The 24,199-nt window shown below is 36.0% G+C and overlaps 1 protein-coding gene across 4 annotated transcripts in view; it reads left to right on the plus strand.

Annotated features, from left to right (window-relative positions):
* LOC128889260 (glutamate receptor ionotropic, kainate 2) overlaps positions 1–24,199 on the plus strand; it is a 213,903-nt gene that overhangs the window by 125,295 nt on the left and 64,409 nt on the right. For all 4 annotated transcript variants that reach the window (XM_054146709.1, XM_054146710.1, XM_054146711.1 and 1 more), the window contains exons 4-8: positions 2,486–2,737; positions 6,992–7,167; positions 14,643–14,696; positions 20,155–20,319; positions 23,599–23,751. In XM_054146709.1, coding sequence (XP_054002684.1) covers positions 2,486–2,737; positions 6,992–7,167; positions 14,643–14,696; positions 20,155–20,319; positions 23,599–23,751 — 800 coding nt within the window. The remainder of the gene's footprint in view (positions 1–2,485; positions 2,738–6,991; positions 7,168–14,642; positions 14,697–20,154; positions 20,320–23,598; positions 23,752–24,199) is intronic.

Genomic DNA, 24,199 nt, shown 5'->3' on the forward strand with positions numbered 1-24,199 from the left:
AATAACAAGATAGTCATAATCGTGTACAATTCATAAATAAATTTTAATACACAATTGTGCTTTATCGGTAGACCACGTTTCGAGCAATTGCCGCAATTTGCCAAACAATTTATGATATTTTTATTACGAAAAAGAAATGTTAATATGTTAGTGGCTATATTTTATTACCTATATTCTATTATTATTAAAATAAAATAAAATCGAATAGAATTATATGAAATCATATAACCAGGAACATTATTTCAGTTAATTTGTATTCTATCGGAATTTTTACCATTTTGCTATTACATCGCTCTCGATGAAATGGCGATCAGAATTCGACGTTTAACGGTGAATAAATCTGAACAAACGCGGCATAAATGTATTCCATAAACTACGTTGCGCCACCGACGCGTCACGAGAATACCAAAAGCCTGCAATTTCAGGGGGAATTATATTTTGCAGAATTTTCACCTCGCCCGATTTCACACGAACATTAATGTCTCTTCGCCTATTTTGAATCAAACGGGAGGAAAAGGCCATTCGAATTTACCCTGTTTACATGCTTCTATATTTTAAGAATGAATTACGTTCAATTTTCACTATGGGACATGACATAATCATTTCTCGATTATGTTCCACGAAATTAGCCACGAAAGAATATTAAAATATACTAATTAATTCATTGTATAACGTTCATATTTTCGCCAAGACACATTCATGACATAATTATTTTTCGGTCATGTCTATATTATAAACTTGAAAACTACTATGTATAAATATAAAGTTTTAACCACGAAAATGATTAAAATATACTAATTGGTGTATCGTATAAAGTAACTTGTTAACTATTAGTATAAATTATAGAGTCTTATCCACCACAATTATTCAAATATAGTGATTGATATCTTGCGTAACGTACCATAATGACTTTATAATCATATTTATATTGCGAACTCGTAAATTATGACAATAAGATACGTTATACGGCTAATTACAAGTTTAAAATCATTGTAAAACTTTGGGTAATTTATTATACAGGGCTCTAAGAGGTAATGAACAAACTTTTTCATCCCATCTGACAGGTCTTCGTGAAACATTAATGTCTATGAGTCCGTTGTCGGCGTTCAAGACGAGACCAAAATGCAGCTCCTTCCAAGCATTACTTTAATTCTCTTCAAATGTCTCGAGCTAAATGGCTTTTTAAATGGCTAACTCATTATAACTGTCAACTCGAAGTGACACAACAATTAAGCATAATCTCGAGAGATCTCGCTACTGGAAACAGTTGAGAATGGTTCCGTCACTGCACTACTAAATCCGTCCACCTTGATTCTACGAGAATCTTCTTCAATTTCTCAATAAGAGCGTTAAATAATGCAAAAATATTTAAGGAGGAATTCAATATGCAAATTGTTTTAAACCAAGCCCATTATTCCAAGCCTTCTTTTAATTTCCTCAACGAATGCCTCATGGCCACGTGAGGTGAAATCGGCATCAGAAATGTGAGAACGATGAGTCAGGCGATTCCCATAGATCGGAAGACGAAGAAAGTCCCCTGAATAATTCAAAACGCGCACGGACAAAGTAGGGGATACTTAGACACCCCGAAATCCCACTGGTGAAATCGAACTCATCCATTCTCGTTCTCGGTCGGCCTTTACACGCGTGCCAGGAATCTTTCCCAAAGGAGGGAAGCGTTCAAGACGTGTCTCTGGTTGAGTAACCAACGATTTATAACTATACTGTTGTTTGAACAGTTTTATTTTGCCAACGAAATTTTTCTAAAGCCAGCAATATGCACAACGATAGGTTATATTGTATGTCAAGTTTCGAGTTGGGAGGATCCCTTATTTGCTGTGCATTTTAAAATTTTACGAGAGTATAACAAGAAAATGGTTTACAGGAACCGTGGGAGGAACGCAATTTTCCATGAAAATTTCTGAAAGAGTTTTACGCTGATACGGAAATTCAGAGCACGCCTCATCTGAAAATATAAAATCGGCGCCAGTCATCCGCGTATCTCCGTTTTCACACTCTGGCAGTGCTCCATTCTAAGCATCCCTCCCTCTTTTCCTGTTTCTGCTCCCAGAATTTATAGTATGATACAATTTGCAACATAAAACTCCTGTCTATCGTCTAAATACGTTCGTGTATATCAAGCACTCATACAGCTTTAAAGAACATGTATTTGGACAAGTATTTTCAGCAAGGAATTTAATAAATAAATGTCAATAGGATTGATAAATTTTAAAGAGGTTGCAAAAGTAAATATTACCATAAACGACGGGTTAAATCATTTGAAATTGCGTAGAATCCAAATTTTAGTCTCGTATGAATGTTCACGATAATTAATCTGACAGTCAATGTGTTATTTAAAATTTCGAATGAATCTATGGAACAATATTTCAATTTTCTTTTAAAATTTCTGTAAGTCTGTAAATTCTTCAACTTTGAAACGTCTTGAAGATCTTGTGTATTAATGTATGCATTATTCCTTTTACAGCTTGCGAACAGCTGTCCAGGTCGGTCCAAGGGATCTTTGGGCCTTCCGATCCTCTTTTGGGCGCTCATATCCAGAGCATATGCGAGGCTCTGGACGTCCCGCATCTGGAAGCGAGAGTCGACTTCGAGCCGACATTCAAGGAGTTTAGTATAAACCTCTATCCCTCGCAGGACCACTTGAACAAGGCTTTCAAGGATCTTATGTCCTTCTTAAACTGGACTAGAGTGGCGATCATCTACGAGGAAGACTACGGTGAGTTGAAAACATTTGTTTATCGCCAACAGAAACTTAGAAACTAGAATTTTTTAGATATTTTTAAGTATGGACATAAATATTCATGGACATTTGATCGCGTGGAATAATAAAAATCTACCTCAGAAATACCTCGAAAATTAATAAAAACTGCTAAACTGATCTTGTACATTCAATTTTGCAGGCATTCATCTCCTTCTTTTGAAACTTCACCTGTTGCATGATCACATGCGACCTTAACTTCTACTCTCTTTTTTATTACGTTAAATCTACACTACATAATTTATTCCTGAAGAGGACCCACAACGAGGTCATAGAATAACGATTAACATTGCGCTCAGGAAAAGAATATTCCACCAAAATTAAATTTGCTTTCATAACCAAAGAAAGAGAATTTTAAAACAAAACCAACTTGCCAGGTAATACCTAGGAAGCAAATAGTTATAGAATAATTGCTACATTCCCGAGCAACATCAAAATTCCTCCTTCACGTTAGGTTGTCCCAAAAGTTTCTTTCGCTTTATTAATAAGTAATACATGCATAATATTTTATGTTTTATGTTACATTACTGAATTGTGCACGATTCATTTTGCTCCATTACTGTTACAATATGAATATCTATGAAATTAGATTGTCTATTTATATAAACACAACCACACAACCAAATAATTGAGTGCAACTCGCGAAAGAAACTTTCGGAACAACCTAATATTAAACACTTAATCCTATAACATTTATTTTTTAATCAAACTCCAGGGTAGTACAGGAAACGACCAATCTCCACTCGACGGCCACTATAATTATTTTTATTCGACACGGATACCGCGTCATTCCTGATTTTTACATTCCGCATCGCTCGTGACGAGAACACGCCGCTGTAAAAAATCATCGCACCGGTCCGAACAATAAAGCAAACTTTCCAGTCGCAGTCAGATTTGCAAGTATATGAGTAGCACTCTCCAGGTAATAACGGAACACCCCACTCGGATGGTGTACGTAGTCATACACGCTCGTCATTACGCGTTCTTTTTTTTTTTTTTTTACCACTGCGAGCTTTTCACCAGGTCGACTGGTGATGCCGCCCTATGCAAATGGAATGTTGGAATCAGCAGGCGGAAGTGGATGCCGGTGCGGTGCGAAATGTCGGCCTGTCATCCGCACGCGGACTTAACTGAGCTGCTCCGTGTAAAGTCACCGGGGATTCGACATCGCAGTCGCTGATTTTTTTTTTAAATCCGCAGGGCTCGTTCGTGGCAGCCAAGGGTTAATTCACGTTGAATTATAACGTCGCGGTGCCAACGATACGGAAGATATTAAATGTTCAAGTTTCACAGAATATACACTTGGGGGCGAAAAGATAGGACACACTACTAATTTTTAAACGTTTACTTGATTAGTTGCGTGAATATTTATTGTATGTGTAACATTATATACTGGCTTCGTTCATAAGTTCCACGTGGTGAAAGCAAGGTGTTGCCATGGTTTAAACCATATTTGATATGGTTTTATCTGGAGAAGTGTAGATGTTGTCTAAAGTCAACGAGGCAAGGTGTATACCTACAAAATTGAATGTACAAGATCATTTTTGCAATTTTGATTAATTTTGGAGTAGATTTTTCTTATTCCACGCGAACAAATATCCATGCAAAATTGGATGCACGTCGTCGTGCGTTACAAATTACTCGATTGCTAGCAAAAAGCGAGATCCTTTGTCGAAATTACTTTGCCTGATTAGACGGCGTAATAAGGACGGAGACACGAGCGGGAAGTGCCGCGTTTTCCGCTGAGACGAAGGGAGGATCCCGAAGAATGTCCCTTTTTTACATAACTTTCATGTCTATGGCAGTCATAAATTCCCTACCATTGGGGAACGGAGACATTTGAAAATTCTCCCTGGGCGAAGCACGTCATCGCGGATTTCCATCGTTCCGTCCCTAGGAATGTATATTCCTCTCTTTCGCGACTATTCGTTGGAAATACGAGACCATTTCTCGTCTCGGAACCTGATAAAGCTTTCATGAGCCCTGATCGATCCAATATGGATCAACTTTTCCGTTTCGAGTCGATTCAACCTCGAATCACCTACTCTCTTCTCGTACAAAAACATAGAAGAAACACGATTCGAAAACTGTCGAACCCGAGTTTCTTCGAGACATACGAATTGAAAATTAAATTGAATTCTCAGGGCTGTACGACTTGAATGATACAATCTGGTCTATCGCAGATGGTATTGAAATGTTGAAAATGAAGGAGGAATCGATGATTCTGAATGTGTAAGTGGTTTCTTGTATTTTGTTATTCTTATTTTAGTGTTTGTTAACGGATATATCTTTCATACCGAAGGAGATCAAATACTGTAGAAGTATAATGTTTAGCAATTAAACTAAGATTAATATAAAGTTACACATTTAATTCCGAAAATAAAAGTTTTAATCATTAAGCTATTCGAACCGAAAGAAATTTTATTTAACAAAGAAATAAAATATTTAATGGAACTAAATGTAACTTATTAATATAAATGTGCCCTTTTTAATTTTAATCTCGAATAAATCTAAATAAATGCGATGAATATATTAATCTATTAGTAAAGTAATTATATTAGAAATATATAATTATCTTTAAATAATATAATTACAATTTGCAATAATATAATTTCACCACTTAAGTCCATAGAAATAACAGCATACATACGAATATGATACAAAATTGACTTCTTATTTCGCTGGCACTGAAATATTCATGGCACTGAATATCTCAATAGATAAATTCAACATTTTTTTTTTTTTTTTAACGAATCGTAGACCATGTGAACCTGGTCCAGGTTTGGTAGTCATCTTTAATTCCTCCTGTCGCTCAGACAGATATGTTAATTAAACATAAACGAACGTGACTGTAAAACGAAACTCTTTCACGTTGCTAGGATACGTAACAGACTCGCATTAATGTTTCACGTGGGCGTCACGGCGTTTCACCATTTGTTACTCGGAACGATACAACGCGAGGCGTACAGGCGTGCATATGTAAATCGGACGAGCATACATGCCTCGTGCACACGATGCTTTGCGTTGGCCGTTCCTGTCAATTATTCTTAATTATCCATCTCAGAATTATTCTCGGTCTTTAAACAAACTAACCTCCTTCTTTGAGTCGATTTACATTTTCCGTTAAGGAGATAGACAATCTTTTATCAGATGATATGTATCTGTATAGGAGTGATTCTTAACTTTTCTAAACTTGTGACATCAATTTGAATATTTCTAATCCTTTCGAATTCGCTTTATCGTTCCTCTGTTGAAGAAGGGAGAACCTAACTACAAATTTTAATTTTCAAAATCAGCGACTCTAACCAAAAGAAAACCAACCTAACAGAAAATGTATTAACGATATTACTAAGAGATCCAGAGATAACTTATTTATATTTCTTTTTAAAACAAGTACTCTTGTCATCGAGATTCCAAGCCCAGGAACCAGGAAGAACAAACACAGGAAGATTCTTTCCGAATCTTATGTACCCTTTGCAACATGCGAAAGCGCCATAAATCTCCAGCTTCGAGAATGTACGTCGGAGGGTTGCTCCGTGTACCAGACATTTCTTCGATGTACTGGTACCTCTATCCATTCATACACGTTGCCAACCTCTAGTATTGTTGGCCCAAATATATGTGTATAACCGAACAGAAACAGGCTTGATATACGTGTACGTTCGCAGAAAGAGGGTAATTGAAAACCGAATTGAAAAGCTCCACGAGGTGGTCTGTTATCTTTCAATTTCACGTTTTTAACGGAAACTGCTTGTCCAAATTATTCTTGGAGAACCATTAATTCTTGGATTCTGTTCCACCTACTGTGGATCCTCCTTTTCATATTACCGGGTTCTTTCATCGGCGTTTCAATGAGTTATGCTATTTGCCGAAGGCACTCGCGAGATTGCGCAGTGTTCGAATAGAATTTTGCTAAAATATTTTCTGGAGTATATAGAAAACGGAGTGTCTTCTCAGTTTAGTAAAATAAACAATACACTTTACGAGAGCACCATAAGCTGTAGCTGTTCGTGGACCTGTATGTAAATATTCCACGTTTTATCTAATCAGACAACTCGATAAAATAATGGTCCAGGTTCTGTTTAGGATAGCAGTTGCTTGGCGGCGTGGTCTTGCTCGCACGAGAATAAACTAAAGGAGAAATATTCTAAATTGAAAATCTATGGGTATAGGAAGAAAAGGATTATATTTTATCTGTTTCTCTGTTTTCAGGATTGTTCAAGCTGCAGGACCTCGTGAAATCTCCACCCTCTGCGAAAACGGAGATGTACATTCGCCAGGCGGGACCTGGATCCTACAGGCAGGTCCTTCGAGAAGTCAGACACAAGGAGATTTACAAACTGATCGTTGACACGGATCCTGCGCACATGCAACAATTTTTTCGAGCGGTGAGTTATTCATTCTTTTCTAACAAGCAAAAGATACTTGAGTTTTTACGAACTTTAATTATTTAATTAAAAAATATATATAGAGGATATAGAAGAATTCATTATTTATATTTATATTATGTTCATTATTTTATCAGTAATGAAATTTCTGCAAAACAATCCCTCGTAAACGTAAAAATGAAACTAACAATGAAAATATAGATTTAGTAAAAGGAAGATAAGTTCTCGTGTAGTGTAAGAACAGATATTTCCTTCGACAATCATTTGAAAAAAATTTCTCAATTACACTCCGTACACATTGAACATATTTTTTAATATTATATTATGTAATAAAACTATTATTTGCAATGCTCGATAAGTATGAAGTTTTATCTACTTCATGAAACTTTTTTCTTAAATAAAGTTCTGCTATAACTGCTCTCACGAAACTTCTATTATTAAAGTTTCAAAACATTTGCACCAGACGAACAGTTTGTTAAAAAGCTCTTAAGCTAACAGTTTTTGTGTCCCACGAATGTAACATGAGAACAAAAGTTTATGCAACAATTAAAAAAAAAACAAAAACAAAAAGAAATGGAAAAATTCGAGTAAGATTCTCAAGAAATGAAAGTTAATGAGTATTTATAAAAGTATTTATTTTCTGATTCCTGTTTTTGACGCATAGATCCATTTGGTTATGTTTTGCGTGAAATCAACGTCCTTTTCAGACGAAAATCGCTACTATAGACTCATAGTACAAGCGAGAATAATTTTCAGTTTCGAATTCCTGAGCTGGATACTTCCTTTATCGCAGCTGGGACGTAGCTAACGTCAGCTAAAATATTATACTGTTACGCTCTGCAACAAGGAGCTCGCTGCAGATCTCTCGCATGGTAGGAACCCATAGAAGCTTACATCCTTATTCGGGGAACCGGAAAAAGAAAACTTTGGAGGAATGCGGGGATGATATCGATCAGTACCGCAAGCACTATAGGTTCGCGATAGACACAGAACCGAAGTAATAGTTGCTCAGACAATATTTAATACCTAAAGTCTCCCGTAATACCAGAGTAAACGATAAATATTGCGAAAAGACGACTTATAGGTGTTTTATAAATATATAAAAAAAATAATGGAGATAGAAACCAATACGGAAACTCTCTTTTCGCCATTTCGGAGCTGTTGATGGTTCGATTTATAATTTCTGTACTTCTCCTCATACACGGGATAATAAGACCGATAATATACCGTATTTTGCGTTTGTTTCGAAACAAGGATCTCTACAATGCCTATACGTTTTGGAGTGGCTAAACGTCGCAAGTGATGCTGAGCATTTGTACACGTCTGGGTTGAGAGTGTTTGATGACGGTCAGTGTGTTACGGGAGTGGAGTTAAGTGAGAATAGGCACTTGGTGGAACGAGTACCCGTAGAGTTCTAGGGCAAGCGTTTAGAGAAAGCTTCGTGTGACAAAGTCTTAAGTGGGCAGCTCTTATACTCATTCCATTACGTCAGACTTAATGCTTACAAATTATACGACCTACCGTTGGTACTTTTGGTGTATTCTTGCTGGTTATTTAACCATTTATTTACTTGAACCAGAAAATGTTTTTTTCCGTGTACTTTCGTTTATGTACAATCATATTATTAACCATCGCCAGATGAAAAGTATTACAGGCATGCTTACATTTTAAGTAAAAGATGTAAGATGTCAAATTCAGAAATTAATGAAACAGAACATAAACAAAAAGTAGTCGTAATATAATAATATTGCAAGTAATAATATGTTGAAGATATAGGAATAATACTTATACAATTAAAATAAAATGTAAAAGAAACTATGTAAACTAAAGCTGAAGTATCCTAGATTGTTATCATTTTTCTACATTCTAAAAATAAGAGAGGATCATGATTTTATATTATCTCAATATCCATGATAAAAATGATTCAATTGGAAAAATTATATTGCAGATTAACATTGCGAGGACGGTGAATATCATTTGAGGTTCATTAATGATAATACTCGGACTGACATTATTTTCGAGTGATTTGTTCCTATTTAGTGACATTTCTCATGATTATTTCCCGTAAATAAATCAATTACACCGGAATTGAACGCTTTAAAAACCCGCCATTCGTCTCTAAACTCATTGACGACGGCGAAAAAATAGAGGTGGCACTCGTTGGAAATCACGTTCTCTTTGAGCACCGCCACGATACGCGTTTAGATTTCCACGGCCGTGTTTGTGAGCGTTGGAAAAGCGTCGACCCGCGCAAACACGGGAAATTAAATGTTATTAAACTGTAGCCGCGGCAGGATAATTGAAACGAGTCGAACGATTCACTCGGAACGTGCAGTTAAAAATCAACCGTAGAAAAATCACATCTATCGTGTTATTGTACATGTTATTATAGAAATTAACGAATAAAATAGCAGAATGTGACAATATCGTGTTATGGATTGAAATTAAACATTGTTTCGTTGAATTTTATTTTCAATGATACAAAAGCTGTTCGTGTTTTACTCGTTATTCAAAGTTTATTATTTAGAAATGAATTTTTGTCGTCCCCGTTCCCGTTCTGAACAGAGAACTACGCGAAAGAAAAAAAGAACAAACGCAAACGTGGAACACAGCAGTCGTTGAAGAGGGCAATTAGACAGCGCTCGCTCAGCGTTTCAAAGAGCAATTTGTTTCTAATGAAATTTATTTCCCGAGCTTTATTCACGTGCATTTGTTACAAAAGTTGTTTCCTTGTCAATTCTTTTTCTTTCACTTTAGGCTACTTCAAATCGAAAATTGCGCGCGGTTGCTTCGCGATAACATTGCTGCCTCGTTTGGATCTTTTTTTTCATGAAACGTTCAGTCGTTCTGGGCTGATGGAATTTTTTATGGCGAGAACAGGGGTTGAAACGACTGGAAGGCTTTTCCCCGGAGTCCTTCAATTTTTGAGCAAATACATTAAAGTAATTTAGCTCGGGGAAATACCGTCTTTTCTCCAGTGTTCCGTTTACTTACTGTAAAAGACCATTATTTTCGCGCAAACTTGGTGTACATACTTGAGCTCAGCTTTCAGAGAAGCCTTATCAAGGTATTGTTTATACAATCCTGAATAGTTTCTTTCTGTTGCCATTATTCAAGCACCAATTCACGCAATTCTTTCACGGGTATCATTATGGCTCCCTTCAATAGACTAAAAAGTAAAGAGTGCTTTTTGGTTTCTCATTCTTTCCGTTTTAAATTTGGAATGATACATTCAAGATATGTAGTAATATTTGTAGTGATATTAGCCCTGCGATACCGTAGATGTTATATAGAATACAATGGTTTGAATATTTTAAACTTTGATATGTTTATTTGATATTTTAATTTATATACTTTAAATTTCGTTAAAAATAATATTTAGTGTGAAAGGGATGATGTAGAGAAAGTGAAACGTACGAATCAATTATACTACGATACAGTTACGACTAGAGACAAAAGTGACATAACATTCTGAACCGTTAGCAAAAATTGAACGGAACAACCGCTTTAAACGGCGATACGTTTTCGTATTTTTATTGGTGCACAAATCAATATCCTCTAAACCGAAAGTGTGGACGTTGCTAGTCAGCAGTGGAACAATTATCCGTGCGTTTCAATGTTACGTTCGTTCCATCCATTGGCGAATGCGACGGTTTTAACGGGATTTCAATCGACCAGAACTCGTAACGCAAAATCATTCGAATCATTCACGGGATGAATCCTAAAATTCCCTAAAATCTCGACTATGATACTGACAATACAAGATAATTAAAATAAACCTTCTAAACAATATTTCGAGTGAATTTTAATTTTCACTTTTATTTATGTATCACTGTTACGCAGGACAACTGTTTTCTACTTTACAGATTGTCATAAGCACTAAAAAGTCTGAAAACTAAGTCAAAACATAATGTACTTGTACAGTCCAAATTTCTAACTTAATTATAAAATAAAAGTAATCCCTCGCGGGGTTTATATCGAGAAAGACTTTTGTTTTTAGAACTCTCGAACTTCCCGAGTATTGTCAAACAGGTTTCCCCAATCTCTGGACACCAAACAGGAGAAACATGTGTTCAAAAAGCAAAACATCTCCGCAAAACACATTTTGCAACCGCTAATAACTCACTCGCGTAAACAAACAAAAGAAAAAAATGTAAATTTTAGATCGGTAAATTAACGCGTTCCTTCGGTGATCTATGTACGATGAGATTTGTTTTCCATCGTTTTCGAGCCTTTTATCCATGGTCCACGTGTGTTCAACGCGCAAACAAATTTGCATAATCCGACGAACCGTCGGAACGGGAATTGCACGATTCTGTGAACCGGTCTCCGTCGGTTGAACGTTTTTCTGGTTTCATTGACAGTGGTAGAAATTGCATCCCTGTTATTTGCACCACGGGCAGAAATTCGCGGGCTGCGATTGGTTTTTACGATGCTCCGTACAAATAAAGGGATTGAAGTCGCGTTACAGCCTCTGAAGAACAAAGGGATGTTTGAACGCAGGATTAATAACCTTGCGAAGGAACGTTTAACTTGGCCGACTTTGTAGGAATGTAGATATGGTGAACATGATCACGTGTTCGTTGTTCGATGTTAGAATGCTTTGCGATATTTGTTTCATCGAAGTGAATATAGAAATTATGTTGACTCATTACAATGTCAGCTTTCAAATGCGTGTCAAGCATGTATACTGGTCATTTAATATACACGGTGAGGCATTTAAAACAAGACACCTGAATAATTCGCTTACTTTTAGCGATCGATAGAAAGAAACAGTCAAACAACTCTTGTTGGACTCATTTTTTTCTAACTTCTCAATCTGTATATGATAACAATGATATTTTTACTAAAGCTACAGAAAATATTATTTTTGGTTCGTATTATGCAGTCATAAGTATTCGTACCCTCTATGTTCATTGAAGAAGTTTGTCTAAATTAAATAATAGATGTGATGTTTCCAAATAAAGTGTAAAGTTTACTCATATACATATTTATAATGAAACATTGATTCGAAAACATCAGACCTATCATTTAATTTAGACAAATTTCTTCAATAGACATAGAGGGTACGAATACTTATAAAACTGACTGTATAACGATGAAAAGAGGTTCATTTATTTAAGAAAGAGCGTGTTCCAAACCGTTAAACAACAATGCATGCGAAATAAGATCGATACGTTAAAACAACAAGATAAAATGAGTAAAATTAAAATTACAGTTCCTTTTTCTCTTCCTCTCTTTTTCCTAAACTAACTCAATCACAATTAAGTCGTCACGGTGATTTTTGAGTTGAATTTCCCCAGAGAGTTCCTGATAAATTTATTCTCAAAGAAAAGCTTGATTTTCATCGCAGAAATATACCAACGCGTTATTGGTACGGAACATCAATTTCAAGAATTACTCGTTTAAATGGAACTCCTGCAATGTAAGGGTTTCCGTAGAAACCAAAACGGTTCTATTCGATTCTCGATACCAACGAATCAATAAAACGATCTCTGACCGTTTCATATCCGGTTTCGGGCGTTTGATCGGAGAAATGAAATTTGTTCAATGTTAATTGAACCTCTCTTGCCCTTTATTACGGGAAGTCAATAGGTGGAATCGTTTCAGGTCGAATTCGAAGCCCTCCCCTGTCCCTAGCGAGAAGCAATCTTGGTTCAGAACGTGGTCGAAGAGAACCCCCGTTATTTGCATGCCGCGCCTCTTGGGGATTCCTGCGGATATCCCTTCTTTGCTCGGATAATCAAAAAACGTCCTGACTTTCGTGCAATCCCGCGCTTCCACGATCCGTCTCCCTGTTTGTTCGACTTTCTATCCTTTCCGTTGTACCCTATGAACCCTGATTTCGCTCCTATTTCTCAAGGAAATCTGTGCGCGTTTCTTTTCATCCGACTGCCTTTCGTCATCAAAGTTCACGTTGATAGGCCAAAACATGGAACGTATATACAAGGTGTACGGGGGATGGAAACGTTGCGATTAACGATGGCAAGATTTTATAGGAATAGCATCGAGGCATCAGATTTTAAATGTTCCGTGGTGAACTACAGACAAACTAACCTTTAAAATTTATTCGATTGTTCAGAAGTATGTAGAGAAGAAAATAGGAATATTTATGCAAGGAATAAAACTATAACAACATAGAGAAAAATCTTGAAAAATTTGCTTATGTAGAATTTAATTCTCTTTTCCATGTATCTTTTTTTGAAATTCAGACATAAAATTGTGTCAAACTCGTTAAATATTAAAGTTGAATTAGGTAAAATAAATCATAAATAATATAAAGAAAATATATATTATTTTATAAAAGTGTCACGTCAATAAGTGATGTTATCTGTAAGTATGTATACAACGTGTTTCACAAATCAAATTGTTTTAACAGATTCTTAAAAATCAGAATTATTTCTGAACATTATCGAGGGAAGTATCTGTTCAGGTTTCAATCGTATATTTTGGAGATGTATGTGTACAATGAAATTCCAAATTCCTGTTACCGATACATCTTAATTCTTGGTATATTCATGTATTCAGATTACATTTCTATGTATGCAACGCGTGCCACAGAACTCACTCAAAGATTCTGTACTCTGCCACGCTTTGCATAAGTGGAAACGTTGTTCATCGTGAAAATTCACCTCCAGTGCGTCGACATTAACCCTACCCGGAATACTGCAGTCTGTAACAAGAGAACATCGCAAACTGCCGTGGATTTTGATGAAACTTTGCACAAATGTTCATTAGTCCAACTCAAAAATTATGGTGTATTTTATTCCTGCTATCTTGAGATTTCAAGAGAGACCACCCTTTGCGTCAGAGCCTTTCATTTTATTCATGAGCTCTGCAACTTCTAAATTACAAAAGTCTTTGAAAAATGTTTCAAATGCTATTTGTGCTGTTCCTTTGAAGGCCTGTAAATTATTACAAAAAAATGTTGAAAACAATTTTTTTCTAAATTCTTAACAGACAAAGTTTTCTTCTGAAGTAGACTACTAATTTCTATGCCTCAAAAGTCGATACAATTTTTACTTCGCATGTTTTCCTTTATCTTTTGTAATGTATGAGTTGTGCAAGCTACATAAGTGAGTTTTTGACATAAAAAGTAAATGCTTCCTTAAAGTAAAATACATAGTACAAACACCGAAATACGGTACTGTTTTTAATTTATAAAATTTTTATGTACTAAAATATCGATTTTAATCAAATTTATAATGAATCTTTCTAAACTTTATAATACATTCTAACATAAATGTGTAAATATTCTTCATAGAATTTACCAATAATAATCGTAATATCGTCAGAAAAATAATGTCATAATTCAATATTAACCTCAACTTACTTTTTGATCGAATGAGAATAAGTTACGCTTGTAAAAATTAAGGAGAAACGAGAAATTGAATGAAAGTACATACATAGATGAAATTCGTATGGAAATCGTATGGGATTCGCACGAGTAACCGATCCCTTTACCTTTGTTGCAGATACTCCAGCTGCAGATGAACGATTACAGATACCACTACATGTTCACCACATTTGTAAGTATACTTTCACGAATGGTTCACTTCCCAGTCGCGAGTCCGCGGACACAGAGGACAGCGATGCAAATTAACACTCGTGGAGCTGGTCGAGCTAATCAAGCTCGCTTTAATACGGTCCCTGAAAGTTGGCTCGTCGTATTAGCCAATCGCGCTTTGACTCCAGCTGCCTTTTGAGCCACTCTCAAATTTCAATTTCTCTTTCCGTTACTGCGAGCTACTAAATGGAACATCCACGCGTAAATTTCGCCTTAAAAGAATTCGAGAAGAATAAATAGACCTCGAATTCCTCCAGTGTCTTGCAGACGCATGTCATTTAACACATTTAGTATATTCATTAACGAGTGCTATCGGAATTAATTAATTAATTAATTCAGTCTTATGAAGGACAGGATGAATAAATTATTTATAACGTTCTTGACTCTTAGGTTTAGGTCTCCTTTAGTGAGAATTAAGTTTTGAAGACTAATTAAAAAGTGGGAAGAAAGATGAATCTATTAGTTGTCAATTTTTTGCTCTGTTAAATAGGATATTTTTTTTAATTTTGAGGTATACGTACGTTGAATTCGTTTGAAAGGTACAGGTAGATCAACTTCACCTGTCACTATTTCGACACTTGTTCATGTGACACTCTTGTCGACTGCAAACTGATATCGATTTCATGCCAGAAGTCTAAGTATTCGATGCTACATTGTACTCGATGCGATTGCACGTCGCTCCCAATATGAAATACTGCGACAGATTGCAATGTTCGAAGTTGTTGAAGTTCCATCACTTTAATTTTCTGAGAATATTCCATATATGCGCTTCAATTTTATGAACTCCGCGATACAAAAGTCGACGGACTTTGGAGAATATAAATACACACTGGAATCAAAATAGAACATAATTTCGAAGTAGGTTCGAGTATAAAATTCACTTTTCTATTTTCAATACTCTCATTCACATCGCTCTAATTAAATCATATTTCGTTTACCTTTCGTTTATTCTATGTTTTATTCTTTGCTTATTTGTCATTTATAATATTTCAGAACTGAGGCATAACAACCGAGAGGTTTGATACGCGAAACTCTTCAACAATAGCTTTTCAAATTGTTTGCCAACTCTGAAAGCGTTCCAACGACCTTTTGTTTGAATATCCTCTGAAACAAAATACATATAGAAAGGTAGATTAAAGTAGAAACTCGGGTCGTATCGTCCAGACAGCGTGATACCGTGGTGACAACGATTTCGCCAAAGAGAATAATTCCCGTGAATTCCCAAACGCAACATTCGCTCGAACTATTCGACAAATACCTTTGTTGCTGCTAATTCCGCGTCACTAGAACCATCTCGCGTACAGGGTTCATCAGCCTCGAGATTTTATGTACACAATAAGGCACTAAATCGTCCAATCGCGTTCCTTGGGTGCAGCGTCGCATACGAATCGACACAAATTACTTGGAACCCATTTGTCTGCCAGGCTGCATCTGAGGAATTTCCCTGTGGAGCGCCGAACCATCGACATAATTTGCTTTAATCGTTATAGAGTATTAGTTTTGCGTTGAAACGCGATATTCTGTACGGTGCACGTGTCTTGATTACAGGGAAAAATTTAGAGGTATTTTAGAAGGTGCATGTAATTAATGAAGATAGTAAAGGAATAAGATGGCATAAAAGATATTCTAATATTCAGGGTGACTCCCTTCGTACTGTGCAATTTTATTTTAGCAATTATTTCTGTGAAACTTACAATTTCGAAGATATCTGAGGTGCTAATAGTTACTGCCCCACCCTGTATATATACTTATTTTTATAATACTGCGGTCCTCGAACAAATATAGTTTCGGATAACAAATCTAATTCCTTTCAGACAAGTTAAAATATAGAAAAATGTTCGTAAGAATTAATGTAAATAATTTTTATTTGCAATCGAAGAAACGCTAAGTTATTCAAGCAATGCCGAATGCCGATCAATTCTGATTTTTGCAATTTTCTCAAGTATTAAAGAATCTACACCGATACAAAGTTTTGTAAAAAACTTTCCAGACCGGTTTGTACAAAATCTACATTTAATGGCGTGAACCACCAGACAATAAATTCATAACAGCGACAGGTTTCGTGATAAGGAAATGATCGATCGGTGAAAACAATCGCCAGAGGCGTTTGTTCAAACACTATACATACTAATTGAAAATTGATCAACTATCCGTGGTGGATCGTGACTTTTTCATACAGTTAATTTGTCATAGGTGCCACGCCGAGAGTTATGGTCGCGTTGAAAGTAATTGTTCATCTAATAGCGTGTTCTATCATCGAATCACCGTGAAAGCAACGTGACAGTAAAGGCACTGCTAATAATAACGATAGGGCAAAGCTCGTTCGATTGTGATTATTATGGGACGAATATTGACTGGAATAAACCGCGGTTAAATATCGTCGCAGTTCGTTGACTCGAGTCAGAGGTATTTGCTTGTCATAAACGACGCTGTTTATTGCTTTCACGGCTCGATAATACACTTAGCTACGAATTAATGGGACACCCATACATTATTTTAATATTCCACGTTCACCAGGATCGCTCGGAGCAGCACTTCAAATTTGTTTCGTCGCAGTCGAGATCAAACACACTATATTGAAAACAAAACTCCTCTAATATCAAAAATATACAAAAATTCTCTAAATGATTTTAAGGAGGCTTTCTACTTTACAGCATGGAAAAATTACTTTCATAAAATTGAAAAAAAAGTTCGATTCTTTTTGATCTGACAAAGTAGAAATCCCCCTACAAGTTTCCAGGCCCTGAATTATCAGCTCCTCGAGCATTCTCACTGAAAAGACCAGTCGTCGTTTTTCTCATCTCAAGAAAACAAAAAAAATGAAAGAATGATAAAAAAATGCGACCACGTTTTTCGTCACGTCGGTGAAACCCTGGTGGTCGATTTCAGCGCATGCTGCATAAACATAACACGCCCTACCCAGGATAAATCACTTGCGAACGGAACGTGGCGCGACTTCCTGCCGTGACAGGTTCGCTCGGCAATATCGCAATTCGAGAGGGAAATAACGCGGTCTGGACCGGAAGTGAGAGCCCCGAAAAGAGTGCAAGGATGGAAGGGTGCGCAGAGTACCGGTACGGGAGGGATAGTTTCTTCGAAACGGAAGCCAGCTTTATCTGTCGCAGTGACTTAGCAACCCGGCCACCGTGGGTCGACGACCGCTTCTCCGTTGAATTCCACATTATTTACGTTAACGATCCCAGCCGAGCGATGCATCAACCTGCAATTATTATAAATCATATCTGACTCGCCGCCTTCGTCTCGAGGAGGCCTGACTGCGAGGAGGGCCGAGAGAGGGTGGACTGCGTCGTACGAAGGGTAATTGCGCCAACGGCAATAACGCCACCGTTTTTCCTCAATTTAAAGACTCTTCTTTGGTCCCGGAGATAAACGTGGGTGGAACGAGCGCGGTCGACGAGGGAATATTCTCCTTAATGTTGATGCGCTCCGACGAATGAGCAGTGTTACTTGTAACCGGTGATGCAGCTGCGTTGCTCCGATGCCGGAACAAATGCCCGCAGCGCCAAATGGCATTAATGCGAATACTGAGCAGGATTATAATTTCTTCTTATCTTCTTCTACGTGGACAAAATTGCTATCAGTTAATAAAAGTGATAAAGCGCAGTAACTCTCCTCGAAACGAATTAATTTCATGCTAAAATTTCCAATATTAATTTAATTAAATTCATACATGAAACGTACATTTAAAAGTCTCTGATATCGCAAATAATAGGAGAGCTCATAATTGCGGTAATGGTTATACATATATTGTATGAATATGTAATTATTTAGCAGTTAATTAAAGTCGTATTTATCCAACATTAATTGAATTAATTTGTAAGGGAGCATAAATAAACGCAAAGCACAATGGCTTTAAAATGTACCTAGAATATCACAGGTTCATTAAACATCTTCGTTTTCATTGAATTGGCGATCACGCGGAATATATGTTCCATTTAAATTTGCACTCATTAGTGCAGCTTATTTATCGCCATATGTATGTATTTCACCTGTAACATTAGTCTTTAAATTTCGGATACACGTATCGACTGATTTCTGTAAATTATCATTTTGTTAAGGAGTTGCGCATCTTCAATTCATAAATATAATTCGTGTCAGATATTCATGCTTTTGTCAAAACTCATTTTTTGACAGAAATTTTACCGTACGTACATTTCAGATTGTTCGCTCATTCATGTGTTTCTGCATGTAATGAGCATACATGAGATCAGGTTTACTATTTTCGTCTACATTATAATTCTCAGTCTTGTTAAAATTATATGCAGCTACTGTATACATTTCATTCTAAAATATATTTTTTATGAAACCAAATGAAACTCAGTAGAGATGAAGGTCGTTATCAAAGTAATGTAATCTGATCAAAAGTGTTCTGAAATTTCCTACATTTAATTCAAGAAATGTTCACCAAAAAAATGCGAAATATAAGCAACGAATTTGTATGAAAATTGTTGACAGTCAATGTGTCAATATTTTCTTTTTTCTTCGTTTGGAATAAACATTACTGTAGCAGCGCTGTTTGGATTTGCATGCAATATCGGATGTGTGTGTACATAAACTTCTCTGACCGACTATATCCTTTCCAAAAGAAATTTCTCTTCTTTCTTTCCACCCATTTTTACCGTCACCCTGCGTCGCATGTACACCCAGTTCCGGCAACGGTAATACTTGTGACAACAGGATATCATTATTGAATATTTCACGTGAATTTATTACGAAACCTTCCGAAAGGGTGGCGACCCTTCGTAGCGTTGCATTTCAATGACGTAAAATACATTAACGGTCGTGATTTCAGTAACGTTTTATCAACACGAATACATTATACGTTTCGCCCCGAGCGTTAAGTCATTACTACACCATAAATTAGTTTTGCTGACGTTTTAACGAAGGGAATGTTAGATATCCAATTAACGAGCGCACACTTTGACCAAAATTAAAGTACACGTAGTCTACACAGGATACAATTTTCATTCTGCTATGGAGGTTCGGTTTTAGTTCATTTAGGAGTTCGTAAGAAAGACATTAATTTATATTTAGACATATTAATATATGACTCCATTTGCTACATGAAACTAAACTTATTTATTAGAAATGGTGAGGATAGATCTTATAAGAATTTTTAGAAGAATACGAAATATATAAATTTGTATCCCTGTACTTGTTGAATATGTCTCAGAGATTGAATTATAAAATGAAATTGTATTTCAGAGTGAACGAATCCACGTTTGTCTGAACGATTTATTAATCGAGTTAACGTCAGAAACAAATTAATATCAGAAACCCATTAAAATAATAGAAATATTATTTTCTTTCATTAGTTGCTATGAGAATACATTCCCAACTATTTAATACATTCAGGCTCAATACCTTTTTCAATCTGAATGGGAAAATTCTGCTTTCAGGACATCGAAACGTTCGATCTCGAGGACTTTAAATACAACAGCGTGAACATGACTGCGTTCCGTCTGGTGGATCTCGAGGAACCGAAGGTAGCCGAAGTTCTCCGGCAGATGGAACGCTTCCAGCCGTTTGGCCATGCGATCCTCAACAAAACCGGAGTTATCCAGGTTAGTGGAAAGTTCAAGTGACTGTTAGGTATGCTCGGGCCGGAAGTCGTGGTTATCGAGCAAAGCGGAACGTACCAAAACTCGCCGCGCCCGCTGAAACGGAAAACGATTTTCCGTGTGCTTCTATAGACAGATCTCGCCGAGTTTGTAAAAGCCAAACGGTCCCATACTGGACCTTCCCTCTTGAAATTGTTCACTTAAGTCGTACGTGATTTTAAAATACCGAGAACTTGCCAAACCCTCAGCTGAAATATCAAAGATTGAGTGATTCCATTCAGCAATAGCATAAGGTCGCCTGCTTTTAGGTTTGCCTTTGTGATTATAGAAGCAGATTCAATTTAGATTGCAGAAATTCGTTCCTGAATGTAGTATTTATTATTCATTTTACGTTTTTAATAATGGAAGTGATAAAACAGAATAATTCTTTATACATTAAATAAATTTTCAATTAATTTCAGTGAACTTTTCGACTATATCAATATTGATTATTTTCAGGATACAAATCTAAGGAATAAAATTATGAATGTAAATTGACTGTAAAAGAATATTGAATCAATTTATCAAAGTCTTCTTTGTCCCTGTCTTTTGAAGCTTCTCTGTATTCTCAATTGCAAGAAATTCGATATTACAGAAGAGGATCAGAATTACAAAAACATTGAACTAGTAAGCGTATACCACAGCCTTGAAAGAAAGAGAACCTCTCGATACTCACCTATTGATTTCAAGAATCAAATAAATGTTCAATATCTTATCCTTACAAAAGATCGATTTTATTTATTATAAAGAATATCATGTAGCGTTAATTTATCAGCCACAGAAATTTCTACGAATGAGCTGCTTCTAAATAAATCTCAATTGATTCACTTATAGAACACGTGCTTGCATTTAATCCAATCAATTGCATTTCTGTATCATATAATAGAAGAATTAGGTTCTTCAAATTGTGAATACAAAGTGTTCTTCTTAACCAATAAATAGCAGTAAGTGAATCTGTATATAGATTCAATTTCACAATTTCATGTGCTGCAAGAGGTTTCCTAACGATTGATTAAAAACTTACAAATTTCTTTACGTATGAATTTACTTCAAATTTTTCACGTTTGTGATGTCTATAGTTCGGTGAAAGAGCAAGATAGCAAACAAATTATTACTATGCTTCTACCTGGAATTGAATATCATTTCATACTACTTCAAACTGAGAAAGCCAATGGAATGCAATTAACTTATTATGCATTTAGAATATTGTTAAATTGATGCTAAATTCGAAATAATGGTTTGCACTCGTCTTCGAAACTTGACTCATAGATAACAGCATTTATTATTATCAAGTCCAGTGGTAAAGTTGGCGGACTGTCGTACATAAAGAAATATTCTTCCAATGAGAATAATGAAGGAGTAGGAAGAGACGACAGAGGTGTCCACAGTAGACGACTATCCGATGCACTGTCAGCATTTCAGTAATTAAGTGAGTTCCGGTCGTGGGGAGAGCTGCAACGTAATTAAGACAGCTCGATCGAGCGCACTCGAAGCACGGCCCACTTTCTTCCCAAGAGCTTCGCGACGAACCGTTTTCCACTGAGAATCGCGAATGGACTGCTTCGCCATTTTTTGGCTTCCCCCGTTACAGAAGAAGAGCTCCGGGGCGCAATTATTATTTACGAATTTATCAAACTCTTAACTCCACTTCGAAACGAAGGTGCTCCCGGATAACGAGCTGCAGCAACTCGGGCATTCCGAAACTGTGAAAGTATTAATGGGATTAAAAAACTAATCGAAATGTAATCGAAAATTTCTTCATCTCAAAGACAAAGGTGGATTTTACTTTTACGGTGAACGCTTAGAGTGATTTCACTGCTCCTCACATTCGAAGTACCTTTCTTTATCATTTCTGACATTCATCGTTTAATAAATTATGCGTTTATACGCCTTGGCGGTGAAGATTAAGCGTGCTTTTCGCGGAATCTTCCCGCAGTTAATGGAAATTTTTACGACAGTTTGACTTATCTTACGACCTACTTCCTGGATAATTTTCCCAACTTCTCGGCCATTTTCGAAATGTATTCTCACGACCGTCTTATGTAGCGCGTGAGTCTGAATAAATCTGGAACCGTGACAGATGACACAGTAAAGTAATAGATGTTGTAAACCTGTTTCCATAAGTCACCATATCTTTTCCTGTAAGCCCATATCTTAGAATTAAACGGGGAAATTTTTTATTTTAATGCTAATACGAAATAATTTATTAATATAGTACTTTGTCAGTCAGTAATATAGTCAGTAATATAGTACTCTCATTTTCCATAACATTATTTGAAAAAGAAACGATAATATCGATTACTATAAAATAATTAGTATTTGGAGTAAAATTTCAAATAATAGAAATGTCTAATACTTTGAAATAACAGTCTTATCATTTAGATAACGAATCATTTGTATCTTGCTTTTAATCATTAAATATATTAACGACAGCATAGAAACATATTGGACACCCTGTATCTGTAAAGTATCATTACATGCTTCATGGTCTAAGTATATGTGAGTCATTTATATGCAAAACATCAACTAAATATACATATTTGTTATGCTAATCTATATATCATTATCTTTGAACCACAACTACATTATCACCGATAATGTCACAATGGTAGTTTCGTCTAATGAAACATTTTGTAATATTACATTTTCCGAGCAACTCAGTAATTTTCAATAGTTTTTCATTATTTCATTATTTCATTACTTCGAATACAAGATTATTACTTTCAGAATTGTTTCGTGTAATAATATAACGTGATTGTATTTTCAAATTGAAATATTTGTGAGAGAAGGTAATATGTTATTCGAAATAGCATTCCGAGTAAAGATATTTCAAAAGTGTCTTGGTCTGAGTGAGTGGAAAAATAAAGGATCAGTCGTGAAAGGAATTCCTAGTAGTATTGGATCAGACATAGCCAGCCCTCGTAAAGTCTACGTCTGACCAAGCGTGTATCGACACTTCACATTCTACTGATTCATATAACGTCCTCCTTGACTCGTGAACTCGAGGAAGTTGTTATTGTTGTTAATCTATATGTGTGACTATAACTCTCGTAAAGTTTATTGTGAACTCATTTCGACAAATGAAAATAAATTGATTTGGACAGTCACTCGATTGATTTCTTTGAATCGATTTTTCAAAAGTGTTAATGCAGAATGCTTTTCCTTATCGCGTGGTAGAATTGATAGTATTTGAAGGATACAAGGTCGAACAGCTTTTCACACAAAAGGAAACGTATGTTTCAGGCAGAACCAGCTTTGGTGTACGACAGCGTGCAGGTTTTCGCGCACGGTTTGGCGGCGTTGGATCGCAGCCATGACTTGAGGCCAGTCAATTTGTCCTGCGAGAAGGAGGAGCCCTGGGACGATGGCCTGTCCCTCTATAACTACATTAACGCCGTACGTACGTTCTATAATATTTCATCATTTTTCAGACAAGTTGCTTGTGAAGCATTAATTAAATCAAGAACATAAAAAGTTATCAAAATAAGAATTAAGACAACCCACCACTTGAAAATGAACAATAGAGGAAGTTGTGAAGTTCTCGAGTATAAAAAAAGTAAAAGGGAAAGGGAAAAAAGGGGAAGGAATTGTTGAATATAGAATAGCTGAAGATGAATGTAGTTTATAGATTGTAGAGTAACTTATATAGGGTATAGGAAAACTGCAATGATACTAATTACTTTGTTCCTTACTTGAAAAGATATTTATTTAAGTTTCTAATGAATAACATGAACCTCTTTGAAATATTACTATTTTAAAAAGTTTTTATAAGTAGCAAATTAGTGTTTGAAAAACCAAAAAAACAAGAGAAAGTAACCATCACTATCGATGGACGAATTTTGCT

This window comes from Hylaeus anthracinus, unplaced genomic scaffold, assembly GCF_026225885.1.
Source record: "Hylaeus anthracinus isolate JK02 unplaced genomic scaffold, UHH_iyHylAnth1.0_haploid 11997, whole genome shotgun sequence".
Taxonomy (NCBI): Eukaryota; Metazoa; Arthropoda; class Insecta; order Hymenoptera; family Colletidae; genus Hylaeus; species Hylaeus anthracinus.